The 14,342-nt window shown below is 52.4% G+C and overlaps 4 protein-coding genes across 4 annotated transcripts; 2 read left to right on the top strand and 2 right to left on the bottom strand.

Annotated features, from left to right (window-relative positions):
• Window positions 1–222: 222 nt before the first annotated feature.
• GMORB2_3678 (EKC/KEOPS complex subunit CGI121/TPRKB) lies at window positions 223–931 on the bottom strand (the record flags this gene model as incomplete). The annotated part of the gene is made up of 3 exons (XM_035465654.1): window positions 223–525; window positions 587–709; window positions 779–931. 3 exons carry the CDS (start codon window positions 929–931, stop codon window positions 223–225), a joined length of 579 nt encoding a protein of 192 aa, XP_035323491.1.
• A 5,784-nt stretch (window positions 932–6,715) lies between these two features.
• On the top strand, window positions 6,716–10,080 carry GMORB2_3677 (Fungal trans; the record flags this gene model as incomplete). Its single annotated transcript, XM_035465653.1, has 4 exons — window positions 6,716–6,922; window positions 7,047–7,826; window positions 7,938–9,006; window positions 9,080–10,080. 4 exons carry the CDS (start codon window positions 6,716–6,718, stop codon window positions 10,078–10,080), a joined length of 3,057 nt encoding a protein of 1,018 aa, XP_035323490.1.
• Window positions 10,081–11,046: 966 nt separating this feature from the next.
• GMORB2_3676 (ZnF C2H2) lies at window positions 11,047–11,994 on the top strand (the record flags this gene model as incomplete). The annotated part of the gene is made up of 4 exons (XM_035465652.1): window positions 11,047–11,113; window positions 11,193–11,291; window positions 11,367–11,680; window positions 11,752–11,994. 4 exons carry the CDS (start codon window positions 11,047–11,049, stop codon window positions 11,992–11,994), a joined length of 723 nt encoding a protein of 240 aa, XP_035323489.1.
• Window positions 11,995–12,242: 248 nt separating this feature from the next.
• On the bottom strand, window positions 12,243–13,564 carry GMORB2_3675 (2,4-dienoyl-CoA reductase or related NADH-dependent reductase, Old Yellow Enzyme (OYE) family; the record flags this gene model as incomplete). Its single annotated transcript, XM_035465651.1, has 2 exons — window positions 12,243–12,794; window positions 12,875–13,564. 2 exons carry the CDS (start codon window positions 13,562–13,564, stop codon window positions 12,243–12,245), a joined length of 1,242 nt encoding a protein of 413 aa, XP_035323488.1.
• Between the last annotated feature and the right edge of the window lie 778 nt (window positions 13,565–14,342).

Here is a 14,342-nt window from a genome sequence, read left to right as displayed (position 1 = left end):
TATGATGCTTTGGGCGTGGGGGCCTTTGTTGCCTTTCTTCGTGGATTTCTGAGCGAGCGTTTGCTTCCTTTTACTGTAATGGTTATTATTATAATACGGATATGAACTTATTATCGAGTAATGAAAGAATCACTTACAAACCTATCACGGTGATTTGTTGGGGTATTCAGCGTAAACTATTCAGTGATGGTAGGATAGTTTACACCATGGGAGGAATTACCTTCACACTCCGTGAAGGGCCATGGCCCCCAGTACGAGCATCTCTATCTCTTTGTGCTTTGCCTTTGTGTCCTTGATGCTGTTCATCCAGTTGAGGCCGTTGAGTTTGTAGTATTTCAAAATCTTGGTCATGTTGGTGGCGGCAGCAATGCCTTCATCAGTAACGGGCACCCAGCTGCCTTCAACATGAGAAGCCAGATGGGCAGATATTTTCTCGGCCGACAGGCTGTCATCCTTGATGACCTTGACCACTATTAGGTCTTTCGTGTTGGGCGAAATGCCAAACCTGCGGTACGCTTCTGCAATCTAGGTCGATAGTGAGCACATGGCAGACAATTCACAAACTCTAAAAGGGGGGGTCCTGTACATTTTTGGATGGACTCAGCGATGCAACAATCTCCGAATGAACATTTGGCGTTTTGAGGGTGTCTGTGGCACTCGAGGTGACAGCCTTGAAGACTGCCGCAAGCAGGTGTTGCCGCGAGACAATCTTTAGACGTTAGTCTGAATCTCATCAAAGAGAATTCCAGTCGTCGACATAATGGCGAGTAGGACATACAACTGAGGCATCAACGAGGCCGTATTCAAAGTCCAAGTTGAGTGCAAGAAGTTGGCTGTGGAGAAATGTGGCGTTGCGCACGTCTCTGAACAAGGCAAGATGCACGGCGTAGTGTGTGGGAAGGTGGTCAAGAACCACTGTCTCGAGGGACATTGTGGGAATGAGAGATGTGATGCTCAGAATGTGTATTCTAGGGATGGTACGTGGCCTATGTTAGCAAGGCTTAAAGCGTGGTTGTATGTGGCAGTGACATGTGAAGAAAACATTGAATGTGCACGATAATATGGAGGGGCAACGACGGTGACGATGATGGAAGGAGGGGCAAATTCTCCGGATCCGCTCGACGTGTGTTTCCTGCTAGTGGCAGCACACGATGACTCGTAGACGTGAATGCAGTGGTATCTGTCTACTGGTACGTCCTGGGTCGATGAATGTGTGTCTTGGTGCTTGCTTGATTTCTCCGAAAAGAAGATCTATCTATGAGGTTATTTACAGATGTGAGTGTGGCAGCAGCCTCTGGCTGCTTAGTCATATAATCTTGGGTGCCACAGATGTTGGGTACAGGGTAAGAATTTATCCACCTGCGCTAAAAAAAGGGGAATATAATAAATTACTATAGTTTTTAGCGCAGGTACTATACAGAGTAACCTGTGCGGCGGTGCGCAGATGAGACCAGCCGTAGGAGTGACTGCGTATAGTAAACATGCTCTTTTCATTAGTATTGAGAGAGTTAAAGCCTCATTCTAAGTAGGAATAATGCCAACAAAACATCGTGGCTCGGATTGCTGCAAAACGATTTGGTAATCTGCGCCTGGGCGACCGGGGCATGGGGTAGATGCCATTCAGTCGTGCAACGGATCATAGCCGAGTACTCTCACCTACTCCGTACGAGTACAACGTAAGAGAGGTGATCTCATTTGGGTGAGCTTTAAATAGCTCCCCAGGAGATGAGTACGGGGAAAAATAGGTAGTACTACGGGTACCTCATACGGAGTATTATTACATACGGAATATGTTTATTATTACGGATGTACCTATAGGCTAGTACGGACCATACTCATATGCCACGCATCGATGAGCCACCATGGTCCTCGCTACTCGTAGTTATATGGAGTATGATATGTATGCATCCTCGAGCCCCGTATGTCGGGATCTCTCTCACGAGCAAAAAGAAGAAGAAAAAAAGGCTGCTGCGCTGCATTGACCTCCTACTTCACCCTGAAATCCTGCTGGCCGGGTTGCCAGATGCTGAAGACCAAAGCTTGCGCACGCATGCACGTTGGTTCCCAGCAGGAAGGAAGGAGTGTCGATCCGGCAGTTCTGTAGCAGCAGCATTGCATTCAGCATGGCCCGTGGGAAGGTGGAAACTACCAACATTAAGAAGCAACAGCCACGCGGGTCATCCAAGCCAATATCATTATATACCAACATGGGCACGCAACCCCCCTACCCTTCCCGGCTCTCGGGACATGGACGGGGTGGAACGGAGGCTCAAGACTGATTGCTTGGGTGTCGCATTCTGCGGATATGCGTACGGGGAGAGGGGGTGCGCCACGAGCACTGCGTACGAGTAGTAATATTATATTGCATAGATGATAAGGAACCAATAAGCGCCTCGGTGACATCCAGGCCGACAAGGCTCAATGGCTCATCAATAGATGGCGTCAACGCCACCATCTAATACTCTAGTTGTTTTGCCGGAGTGCTAGACTCGGAATGAGATGGGTAGCACGACTGCCATCGATGCCAAGCTCGAGGAGGTGGAGTAGGAGTATGGTAGAGTATGGTATTGCATGTGATGCTCGTATGGTAGAGCGATTTTCGCAGGCGCACGAAAGTTTGGCCATGTGTATCTAACTCCACTGGCGATCCTTCATAAAACACACGTGTAATGCGTATAGTTGTTGCTCCTAAAAGGAAAGAGGAAGAGGCTACCTACAAGTTAGTACATAAGAAATACGTGTCTGGATACTCGTAGGGGTCATTTCAATGCCCCTGAGTGAAAGTCACGTGGGTCCCGGAAATGAGGCTTTCCCGGAAGCACAGCCAAATGGACCATGGTCAATGCATAGCCTGCGTGTTTCTCGGTTGCGAATAGCACGGAAAAAGCGTCTATATATATTACTCGTACATAAGGACAATACTAGGCAAGCAGTAGTGATGTGTCGCGACGACCAACTCTAGGGCTGAAGGAGGACGCGACAAAGGTCTCAGAAGAACACGAGTCCAGGCTCGGTGGTTGCAACACTACTGCTCACACTATTTGTTACTACGGCGTACGTACGAGTACCGCACATGTGTACCCGTATCAGTGGCTCAATGAAAAACGCCAGAGACACGCAGCCCAATGGGCACTGAAACGAGCGAAAAGTAGCAGTGCGAAAGGATTAATGTCAGCAGCTACGAGTAGTGACACTACATGTATCCGTACAGTCTACCTGTATTACTCACTACTACACACGCGATATCAACAAAGACTTGGCAGAGGAAACAAGCCAAGGATCACGATTGTCGTCCCTGCCAAGTTACCCTACCAAATTCGTAAATACAAGTACAAGTATGTTGATGTTCACTCATCCCTCCCCCCCAACCCCTCTCCCTCGTTCAAGTCTTGTTCTCTGGGCCTTTGCCTTTCGGCTCGTCTTGTCGGGCCGGTGCAAGGGCCAAGCCTCTACGGCATTCATCCCTGGCGACGACGATGTTGAGTCATTGAAGGTTTGTCATAACACGCACCCGACGCTCGACGCGCAAAGGCAACATTAGCCAATACCTGACATCTGTGCTCGTTCTTGTACGGGTAGATTCGGTGCAGTACGTTGGTCATCGGCGACTCGTCGGTATTAAGCTGTACATGCAGTACGACGTACTACTGCTGCGTACGACGCACTCGTGCATTGTGATACTGGAGCTGCAGGTCGGGGATGCAGCAGCATACGGGGGTTCAGGCGCTGTCAGTGATGACCGTCTTTGATCAAGAGTCAAGACAGAAGGTACTAGCGTGCGAGAGTCAAGTACGAGACATCGAGTATGGAGTGGTATCACAATCTACATGTACGCAGTATGGTATCCGTCGCAGTACGTATTACCCATGTAAGAGTACCTATCTTGTACTTGCGTCGCAGTCGTGGACATGATGCTGATGCATGCACTGGCAACAGCACGCCAGCATACGCCCTGGCCCTGCCCCCCTCCTCCCCTGGACCATGCAAACCGCCCCGTTCCATCTAGCCACTCCTGACAAGTCTAAAAGACGACAAAGCTGCGGCGGGCGGATAAAAGTGATAGATCTTGACGAGGTGGGACTCGTGGCCTTGCCATTTCGGAAGGGAGGAGGGAGAGGAGAGAGACAAGGGTTGGAGGGGCAAGCGAGTGAGAAGGGACCCACACACCTACTTACCAACTTGTCATGTAATACGGAGTGGAAGAGTAACAAAGTGAGCACTCGTATTTTACTTGCGCAGTCGACGGAGAGAGGAGAGAGAGAGAGCTCAGTCAAGCCAACACAGGCTTACAGAACGGATGCCCCCCCCGCGGGGGGAGGTACAGGGAGAATTGAATTAAGGAGGGCAAATATACATCGTAGTAGTGTACAAGTAGCCGTTACGGCGTAAACGACGCAATCGGTTCTTAACAGCGCAATTAATATTGCGCGCGTGGTCCTTAGCTCTTAATGCTTTGATGCTAAGGGTAAAACGAACAGGTTTGGCACATGGCCAACGGATCATTAATTTATCACCATTATTGACATATTACTAGATGTACTCACCTGCACTATCTGTACTCGTATAATACTCGTGTCGTATCGTTCCCTTCCAAGGATCTGGTCTGGGGTTGATTGCCAATTGGCGACTGAAACAGTCGTCGTTATAAACGCGGCAGGGCCATGCACGAGAAACCAAGGCAGGCGCAGAAAGGGCCAGAGGGCAGGGCCCAGGCATAGGCGGCATCTAAGACAAGGTGCGACTGCCGTGGATTGACGGAGCACGAGCCATAATTACTTTCATTAGCAATACCTAGACTAGCACTAGGCTAGTACTCGTAGTACCAGTACTGCTAGAACTCAGGAAAACTAAATTCAGCAGTTGCCTGCCACTGTTACTTGTACTCCTACATATCGAGCGCCCCCCTCGTACCTGCCAACTGCTCAACTACGGATACTAATTTTTTGTTGAAGACCAGACGGCATCTTACTCGTACCGTACCCGGACTACTAGTAGAACATACTACCTGTAGTGCTCTGTAGCAGTAGTAATATTAGCAGTAGTACTAATAGCAGTAGTATTAATAGCAGTAGTTAGTAGCAGCTACCGGTACTGCAGGTAATGCTGCACTATTGCTAGTAGTATTACTCATTGTTAATTCCATCAGACAAGTATTACGCCGTAATATTAATACTGACTACGAGTATTACATGTACTAATAAGTACGCTGTATTAGTACTCATACAGACACTCGTACGACAATGAATTTAACCCATGTACGTACGAGTTGAGGAGTACTAGTATATGTACTATACTGTAGTAGCAAGCTAGTAAAATAGCATGCAGTACGAGTACCTACTAGTAGTACTACATGTATACTACTGGTAGGCTAAATTGTCGTACTCGTAGTGCAAAGTCTGGGGACCCGCACATCCCACTGAAGCCGCCAAAGAAACCGAGATCCACCGTCTTAGCAGCTGGGGCTAGTCCATGGTCGGTATTAGCTCAGTAGGTAACTAGGTGCCTGGTGGCCTGCTGAACACCTGGGAGAAGAAGAGAAGAAAAGAAGGGGAGAAAGTGAAGGAACAATGGGAACAGCCACATGCGCGTACAAGTACTTGTATTACTTGTCAGAATTGATCTCACCGTTCCATGGAAAAGGAAGGCGAGACCAGATAGTCACCTCCTCGCTTCTCTTCTCCCCCTCCTCCAGGACGGTTTCTATCCTCTTACATCGCTCACCATTATCAATAACAAAACGGGCAGCGACGATTCGTACGAGGCCACACAACCGTAACCGTACAACCTTGGCCGCCACCACGACCACCAGCCCTGGCAGTCCACCACCGTCCGTCGCCCTGGGTGCCCTGGTCCAGACCTGTCAACTCTGTCCAATCGTTCGAGGTCTTGGGCCTTGCACCACCCACGCTCCATGCTCCATCCGTCGCTTTCGCCCGGCTCCGCTGTCCCATAATCATCAACCCGGTAGCGCCATCCACGGTCCACCTGCACCACACCCACCCCCCAGCAACTCAAGTCAACTTCTGGGCCGGACCTCACCCCCATCCATACATTCTACCATTTCAAGCCACCAGCAGAGTTCCTTGGGTCTTAGCGTTACTAAGACGTGTGTTCGCACTGCTACAAGCCTACAAACCACGGAGCACACCCCGTAGCACTCGCACACTATGCGTGCTAATGCCGAGTATGTGCACTCGTAGTGTTTATTACGGATATTACTGCGGTGCCTGTACTACAGAGAAGCGGCGGCACTTGTGGGGAGATCAGCATCAGATGCGACCTCCCTAAACCGTCTGCCACTGGCCATACCCTTTCCCACCCCATCGCGCATGTCTGTCAACCTGCAGCCGGCATTGTACGCGCACGGCGCCCACAATACTTCGACATTGACCTCAGCATCCGATATTTGCACTACTCTCTTAGTACGACCTCCAGACGCTCGTCTCCGAGACGCAGGCAAATCCCCCCTCCCACCCAACGCCCCTCCGGACCAATCACCCCTCGGAGAGTCCGTCGGCATCGCGTTTCTCGGCGCCACTTACTTGCTTTGCCGGTGTTGCTTCTACCATACCTTTGACCTCGACCTTTTCCTTTCCGGACCGCCGCCGCCGCCGCCCCCATCGTTGTCGCTTAACCTAGCCACGATCTCCCTCCGAGCCTTGCGCCCTCATTCCGTCCCGTCTTGCGCCCCGGTGGTGCTGTCGCCGCAGTCGCCATGCCTGCCCGACAGGCCGCCGGCAGCGTAGCCAATTCAAAGCGCGCTGCCGACGATAGCAATGACGACGACGAAGTCTCCGCCCCCGGCTCCAGTTCCAAGATGAAGCTGCCACGCCTCGACCGTGGTTCCGAAGACTTCTCAAGCGTCGTCAAAAACCGCCTGCAGTCCTATACAAGAACTGGCCAGGCCTGCGACCGTTGCAAGGTAAGACTGCCGCCATCCGTCTCGCCCGTCGCCTTCCACCTCCTGCTGCGATGCCGTAGCTTCTTCGGCTGTTGACGCAACTTCTCAAAACAATGACGATAACACTGTTTTAAAAAAAAATTAGGTCCGCAAGATTCGGTGCGACGCATTGCCAGAAGGCTGCTCACACTGCATCAACCTCAACCTCGAGTGCTTTGTTACAGATCGTGTTACCGGCCGTACCGAGCGCAGAGGTTACCTGCAGCAGTTGGAGCGAGAAAAGAACGAGATGCTTCGCCACATTCGCGACCTTGAGAAGCTCCTGGGCGATAAGGGTGTCGACGTGAAACCATGGACCCCGCGATCCAACCTCGATGCTTCCAACCTTGATGCGTCCAACCTCGATGCGTCCAACCACTACGGCAACAGCGGCTCTTCCGACGATGCTTGGACTCAGTACGGCAGTGTCAAGATAAAGGGCGAAACTGCGCCCAGTACCGCCAGTGCTCGTGCTGAGCCTGCTACCATCTCTCCCGCTACTGCTGCCGCAGGGCAAACCTACATTGCCCCCAACTTTCCTCGGTCTCAGCTCGAACCGCGTCGAGAGGACGCCAGTCTCGGCGTCGGCTGGGATAGCCGCCCGTTGAGCTCGATCCGCGGCACCAAGCTCACCATCATGGGAACCACGATCGATACAACTTCATTCGAGGCTCCCGACATGGACGAGCCTCCCCCTGATGCCAATATCAGGACACCCCTGTACAACAAGTCGGTCCATGCGTTCATGCAGTCGGCAATGGGTGTCAACCCTCCTGTGCAGATCGAACTTCCCTCCCGCAATGACGCATTTACCTACTCCCAATGGTTCTTTCTCATCATGTCGCCGTACATTCCCGTACTACACCAGCCGACGTTCATGAAATTGGTAAGCATACGATCCCCTCCTTCCACCCCTTTGATACCCTGATGCCAGTCATAATTCGTAGGCGCGATCAACGACTTGATTGGTGGCTGATACGGTGACATGGCCACACAGCTTGAAAGGATATACGACGAGCCCAATTTCATTCCTTCAGTTGCCGAGATTGTGCATGTGCACATGGTCTTTGCAATCATCTACTATCAGTACGGCGTCCGCAACTGGCAAGAGGTCGAGAGGCGTGACCAGCTCAACGATCTCTCCAACAAACACTATCACTTCTCACTGAGCAAATTCTTCGACCTGATGGTCTCACACGAACTGCCTGCGGTCCAGGCCCTAGTTCTCATCGCCTGTCATACCCGAGCCTTTCCGAAACCGGGGTGCAGCGCCCTCATCTGCAACTTTGCTTTCCAGCGAGCCCTCGAACTGGATCTCCACCGAGCCCCCCGAGTCCCAGAGGGCGGGACTACTCTGAGCATCGAGATGCGCAAGAGGACGTGGTGGGTTCTACTGTCCATGTACGTGTCCGTGACCGGCCGTCGAGGACGACCCATGCCAATCACCGTTGAGGAATTTGACGTCCCTTTTCCCGAGCCGGTTAACGATGAGCTCCTCACAGAGGATGGCATCGACAGGTCGCGCCAGATGCCCTGTGAGTGGGATGTCGGTATGGCCACTTTCAAGATTGTGCCCATCCTTATGGAGATGTACTCCAACATCTACAGTATCCGGAGAGACACGCAAAACTATTCCAATATAGTCTATGCCCTGGAGGCACAGCTGCAAAAGTGGGAGAGGGAACTCCCCCCCAACCTACAGCCAAGTAAGCAGAACGAGCACAATGGCCTAGCCACTCTGTACATGAGAATGTTTGCACTCGAGTCGCGCCTATGGCTCCGCCATAATTCGGTCAACCCAACCGCCGACAAGCAGATGATAGCTGAGAACACGAAGATTTGCGAGGAGACGGCCCAGGAACTGCTGAAGATCGTGCAGCAGGTCATCTCCGTCAAATCTCTCGACACGACATGGACGCAAATGGCCGTCTATGCAATGTCCTTGTTTTCCACGCTGGCGGCACATTGGGAACGGCGGTTCCAAACGACATCGGCTCAAGTGGCTGGTCTTCGTCGCGAGATGGATGAATGGATGACTGTCCTCAAAGAAGCCAGTCAACTGATGCGTATGCAGCCCCTGCCCTTGAGAGTCGAGCCATTGTCGCATCACCACACTAATTTGTATTATGCTGCACATAGGCTCTGGACCCCAGATAGAGGTTGATATTCGACGCATCGTCAACCACACCATTGCCTGGATCGAGCGCGATATGGGTCATCGGGGACAGGGACGCCAGCGCTCACCATCCCCGCCATCAGCTCCGGCAGTGCGATTGAAGAGGGAGAATTCATCGCCCAGGAGAAATGCGAGCTTGACTCCTCCCCAGCAAGCCCATACATCCACGACAAGGCCCTCGCCGCCAGTCACGCTACAGCAGCAGCAGCAGCAGCACCGGCGGGCACAGGCACAAACGCATGTGCAGCAGCAGCAGCAGCAGCAGCATCAACAGCAGCAGCAACACCGTCACCATACAGCATTACAAGTCCCGTCTAGGACACAAGGCCAAACTTTGGCCCATGTTCAACATCAACATCAGGCGGCGCCACAGCCGGCATCACGACCTCCATCAACTGCCGGGCCTGCACCAGTGGTAACACCTCAGCAGGAAGCTCAACCGGACGGGAACTACTACTCCCACGCAGATCTCAACGGTCACGCTGCGGCGTATTCCGGACTCGGTTATGGGAATCACACTCGGGGTCCACAGATGGAGTCACAGACGTACGGCGCAGACGCCATTTTCTATCCTAGCTCTGCCCAGCAGTCAGCATCCGCAGCGTCTGTCACTGGTGACACACATTCCAACATGCTAGCATTTACCCCGCAGTCGCAGCCGGTCGATGCCACTAGTCATTACTTCTGGAATCGCAGCGGCAACACATGGCAGGACTGGACAGCGGCCATTGCTCAGAGTCCCAGCTTTGGTAACGCAACTCCCCTCATCAGCCTTGATGTAGCAACGGCTGCGAGTGCACCCGGATCCAGGGACCCCGTGGCGTCTTTGCAGGACGCATCGCACGACATGTCAGCCCAGTGGCCGCTCGTCATGTTTGACCAGCATGTCCATCCCCAGGGCCACCATAGCAACAATTCGCAACATCCTCACTCACAACACTACCCACATGGGCCTGTTCAGTAGCCCTAGGTGCTACGGGCCGTGGCGAGCTCACCCTTGTCCTTGGCTCATGGGCCTTGACAGGGCATGATGACAATGTTCACGAGAAAAAAAGAGTTTTCCTTCGTCGGCGTACACAATTGATACAATATCTTCCTAGAAAGAGCGGTGTAGAGGACATCAAATCATTTTTTATACCATTGTCTCCCACTGAGATTGGGAGACTTCTGGCTTATACATATTTGTCTTGGGCGCTATGTTCCACCACGACTGAGGAGCTTGTTTTGACGGTACCTTAGCCCCGTGTTTTTATACATATATATCTTTGTTCAAAATAATCTCTGGAAGGAATGTATGCCTATGGGGATGTAATCGTTTTGATCCAACGGTGCTTGTAGTCGAATTATCATGTCCGTTGTAGCTGCTCCCTCACACAGAAACATCGAATTCGATATTATGATTTCAGGCCCTAAGGATACGATATTGTATGCTTACCCGACTACGTTCATCGTTATGACTAGTACTCCTATGGATATTGATTTTTCATAACGACAACTCAAGAGGACATGGTCTATCATGGTAGAAGGTTCATATTCAGTATCTAGTCTTAAACGGCATAGGGTAAGCATGTACAGACGGTATGAGGCTACTACTCGTACGGAGTAGAACGAATGAGCAACGATAAGAGTTAATAAAAAAATCAATGAGGGGGAATAAAAAGACATGCTAAATTCAATAAATGACAGTCCAATTGAAAACAGAGGTTTCATAATAATAATACTGTGTAGAGTAGGGACGTACTTAACGCAGTGGTAGTCGCGAGTGACATGGCCAAGCAATTGATCACGTGACAGTCACATATTTTTGGTCGCCATCGGAGCTCGTCGTGCCGCGTCTAGGCTCGCAGCGATAAACCTCAGGTCTGCTCATCCTGTTTGGCGACGAAACACCCCAAACACCAAAACAATTCCCATCGGTTTGAGATTCATAATGGGCAAGAAGAAGCGCGGACACCCGGACGTAGAGGAGATACTCTCGCGACCATGGTGCTATTACTGTATGAAATCGACATTACCCGACAAAGGCGTCTTTAGATAAAAGGGAAAGAAAGCAACGCTGACTGAATGGATGCGCAGGCGAGCGAGACTTTGAGGATCTCAAACTGCTCATCTCCCATCAGAAGGCGAAACACTTCAAATGCGACCGCTGCGGACGACGACTCAACACAGCAGGAGGTGTGTATTAGCTTCTTTAAGCAGCAACAGCCCCAGATGTGCCCGACACCCGAAGCTGATGATGAATGCGTGCAGGTCTCTCCGTCCACCTTAACCAAGTCCACAAGGAAAACCTCGAGTACGTGGAGAACGCACTGCCGAACAGACAGGGTCTCGAGGTCGAAATCTTCGGCATGGAGGGCATACCGCACGAGGTCCTTGAGACGCATCGCAACCGCCTGGTGCAGAACTTCTATCAGGCTCAGGAGGATAGGAGATTGGCTACCGGGAATCCCCTGCCAGGCCAGGCGAAGCACCAGAGGAAGAAGATCAAGATAGAGACGGAAGAGGAGCTCAAGAAAAGGCTCGCTGAATGGAGGGCAAAGAGACATGAGGCCCCTCCTACAGAGGTGAGCTCTCCTGCTAGGCAACAAAGAAGAATTGATGTGCTGACAAGAAGCAGAAACAGCAGCCACTGCAGGCACAAGCTCCCTACACCTTTGCGGCCGAATCGATCCCCGCCCGACCGCAGAGTTTTGCCGAAACAACGGGTCTGCCGCAGCGCCCTGGTGGTCACGCACCGCCCGTGCATGAGACTGAAACTGCCAGACCGGCAGGCACGAAGAAGGACAAGGATAAGAAGGGGAGGATGTTCTACGACGATGTGGATACGAGCCCCGAGGAACGCATGGCGGCGCTGCCTCGGTATGCCATCGCTGCCTAGCCGACTGCTTAGCTTGGTTGGCTCGGGGCTCACCGTACAAGGGGAAGGAAGTAAGTCGTCTTTGCTGGTATCTAGGGTTAGGCGTTTAGGCGCATGCAAAGTAGAGAAGCGGCTGTGATAATGTGCCATAGACTGAGCGGATTCGGTATCCGGTGAGGATACTGGATTTTCGTTTTTATCAACATGCTGCTTCCTCTGGAATCTACATATTGTATTCTCAAGAACGATTTACAAGCCAGTACCCTACACTAAAGATTGGGCCTGTTAACCTTGGGCGCCGCCCTGAGATACTGCGACGGCCACTGTACCGGCACGTCAAGTTCCTGCGCCGCGCTGAGCACGAAATCGGCTTCCCTCAGGAACTGCCTTCCAGCGAGAACCAGATCGGCCTGCGGTTCCTCTCCACCCGTTTGGACTAGCGAAGCGGCGAAGCGGCCATCCCTGACCTGACCAACGGTAGCGATCAGCAAATTGAATATGCCCTCAGCATGGAGTGATCTCCGAATCTCGCCCGCAAGGTCCGTCTGGTACGTCTGAGAGACGGTGAACTTCTGAGCAGCCGAGTTGCCGCCGGAGCTGACGTCGAGGACGTCGACGCCCAGGGCGGGGAGCTGCCTGGCCAAACGGATGCTGCTCTGGAGATCCCATGAGGGCTCACCAGAATGATCCATCCACTCAGTGGCAGAAATGCGCAGCCAAAGAGGCATATTGGCGGGAATGACGCCGCGGATGGCCGTGAGGACCTCGCGGAGTAGACGGGTTCGGTTCTCGAAGCTGCCGCCGTATTCGTCATTTCGTTTCTAGGGAAGGTGTCAGCCGCAAATGATGCTAGTATTCTGCACCGCTCGTTTGCGGTTTGGTGGGAAGCAGAGGAACCTACATTGGAGGTGGGCGACAGGAAACTGCTTATCAAATAGCCGTGCGCACCGTGAACCTCGATGACGTCGAACCCGGCCTTGACAGCCCGCGCGGCGGCATCGCGAAACTTTTGGACCACGTCGCCAATTTGTGCTGAAGTCAACTCATGCGGCACGACATGGTCCTCGTCGAAGCGCAGCCCGCTCGGCCCCACGACATGGTCTGGCCAGCCGCCAAGGTGCTCAGGTGCGACTATGCTTCCGGGCAGACGGATCCAGGGGGGCAGGCTACTCGCTTTACGGCCCCCGTGGGCCAGCTGGATTGCCGCGTGTGACCCCTGACCGTGGATATAGTCGGTGATGCGTCTGAGGGGCGCAATCTGCTCGTCGTCCCAGAGGCCGGAGTCGTGCGGGCTGATGCGACCGCGCGGCTCGACGGCCGTGGCCTCGGCGATGACCAGGCCGGCGCCGTGCAGCGCGTATTGACCCAGGTGGACCAGGTGCCAGTCCGTCAGACGACCATCCTGGCCGGCAGAGTACGTGCACATGGGCGCAACACCCCAACGGTTGTGTAGCTCGACTCCACGGATGCGCAGAGGCTGGAAGAGCGTCGGGGCCGAGGCTGCATCATGTGGAGTACCAGCTGGGGGATCTTGGAATGGCGTGAAGTACGGGATGCCGGGGGCAGCCTTGTTCTCGATGTCTCGAGTCATCGTGGCTGTCCGGTGGCATCAACGGTCAGGCGCGCGCGTTGACGTGTGTTCAGATGCAGTCTGTGTGAGTTTCGTCTTCGGCCGTCGCAGACCAATAATACTTGCTACCCTTGGCAGTCGGTCATCCCGCCTTCCCCGTCGCGCTATTTATAATATTAATACGGCGGGTCTGAGGCCCTGCACCTCGACGACGCCATACAGGCTGCAGATGTTGTATTATTCTGCTCAGTGGATGAGTTTCAGATGTCTTGATTACCAATACTGGATTGGTAATATCTTCACTTTGCCCGCATGTCAGGATCGTACAAGTGCATACAACATTGGATTCGTCCCTTCGCAGAGTGTTACAACAACAGCCGAGGTACACCTGACTTGGCAATAGCTCGAGTACATACATTTACGAGTAGTATCCGTACTCAGTACTATGGCCGGTCGCTTGGGAGAAACAGCATAATCAGTGCTTTACTTTTATCTATCTAGCGGGCATAGCATTTCCGTCATGTCATTGGACAACGTGCCCGACTCAGTTACATTGCATTGAGGGTCAAGAGACAAGGATTCATATGTTTCTCTATCCAAGGTTTAATTGAAGTATTAATACCTGTAATTACGTGTTGACTTCCTTGGAGTACTGATATATCGTAGTAGCTCTAGATCGAGGCGAATTGTTTCGTGGCTTTCAATTAACATCCTAACGATCACAGTAACCCACAGTGCCAGTGTAGCCAAGCCAGACTAAAGCTATAATAGGGTCGGCCGAATAGTCTGATAGGGTGTT

The sequence above is a fragment of the Geosmithia morbida genome, assembly GCF_012550715.1.
Source record: "Geosmithia morbida isolate 1262 chromosome Unknown scaffold_2, whole genome shotgun sequence".
Lineage (NCBI taxonomy): Eukaryota > Fungi > Ascomycota > Sordariomycetes > Hypocreales > Bionectriaceae > Geosmithia > Geosmithia morbida.
Note: the sequence above shows the minus strand (reverse complement) of the source record. Positions and strands in the feature narration are given on the sequence as shown.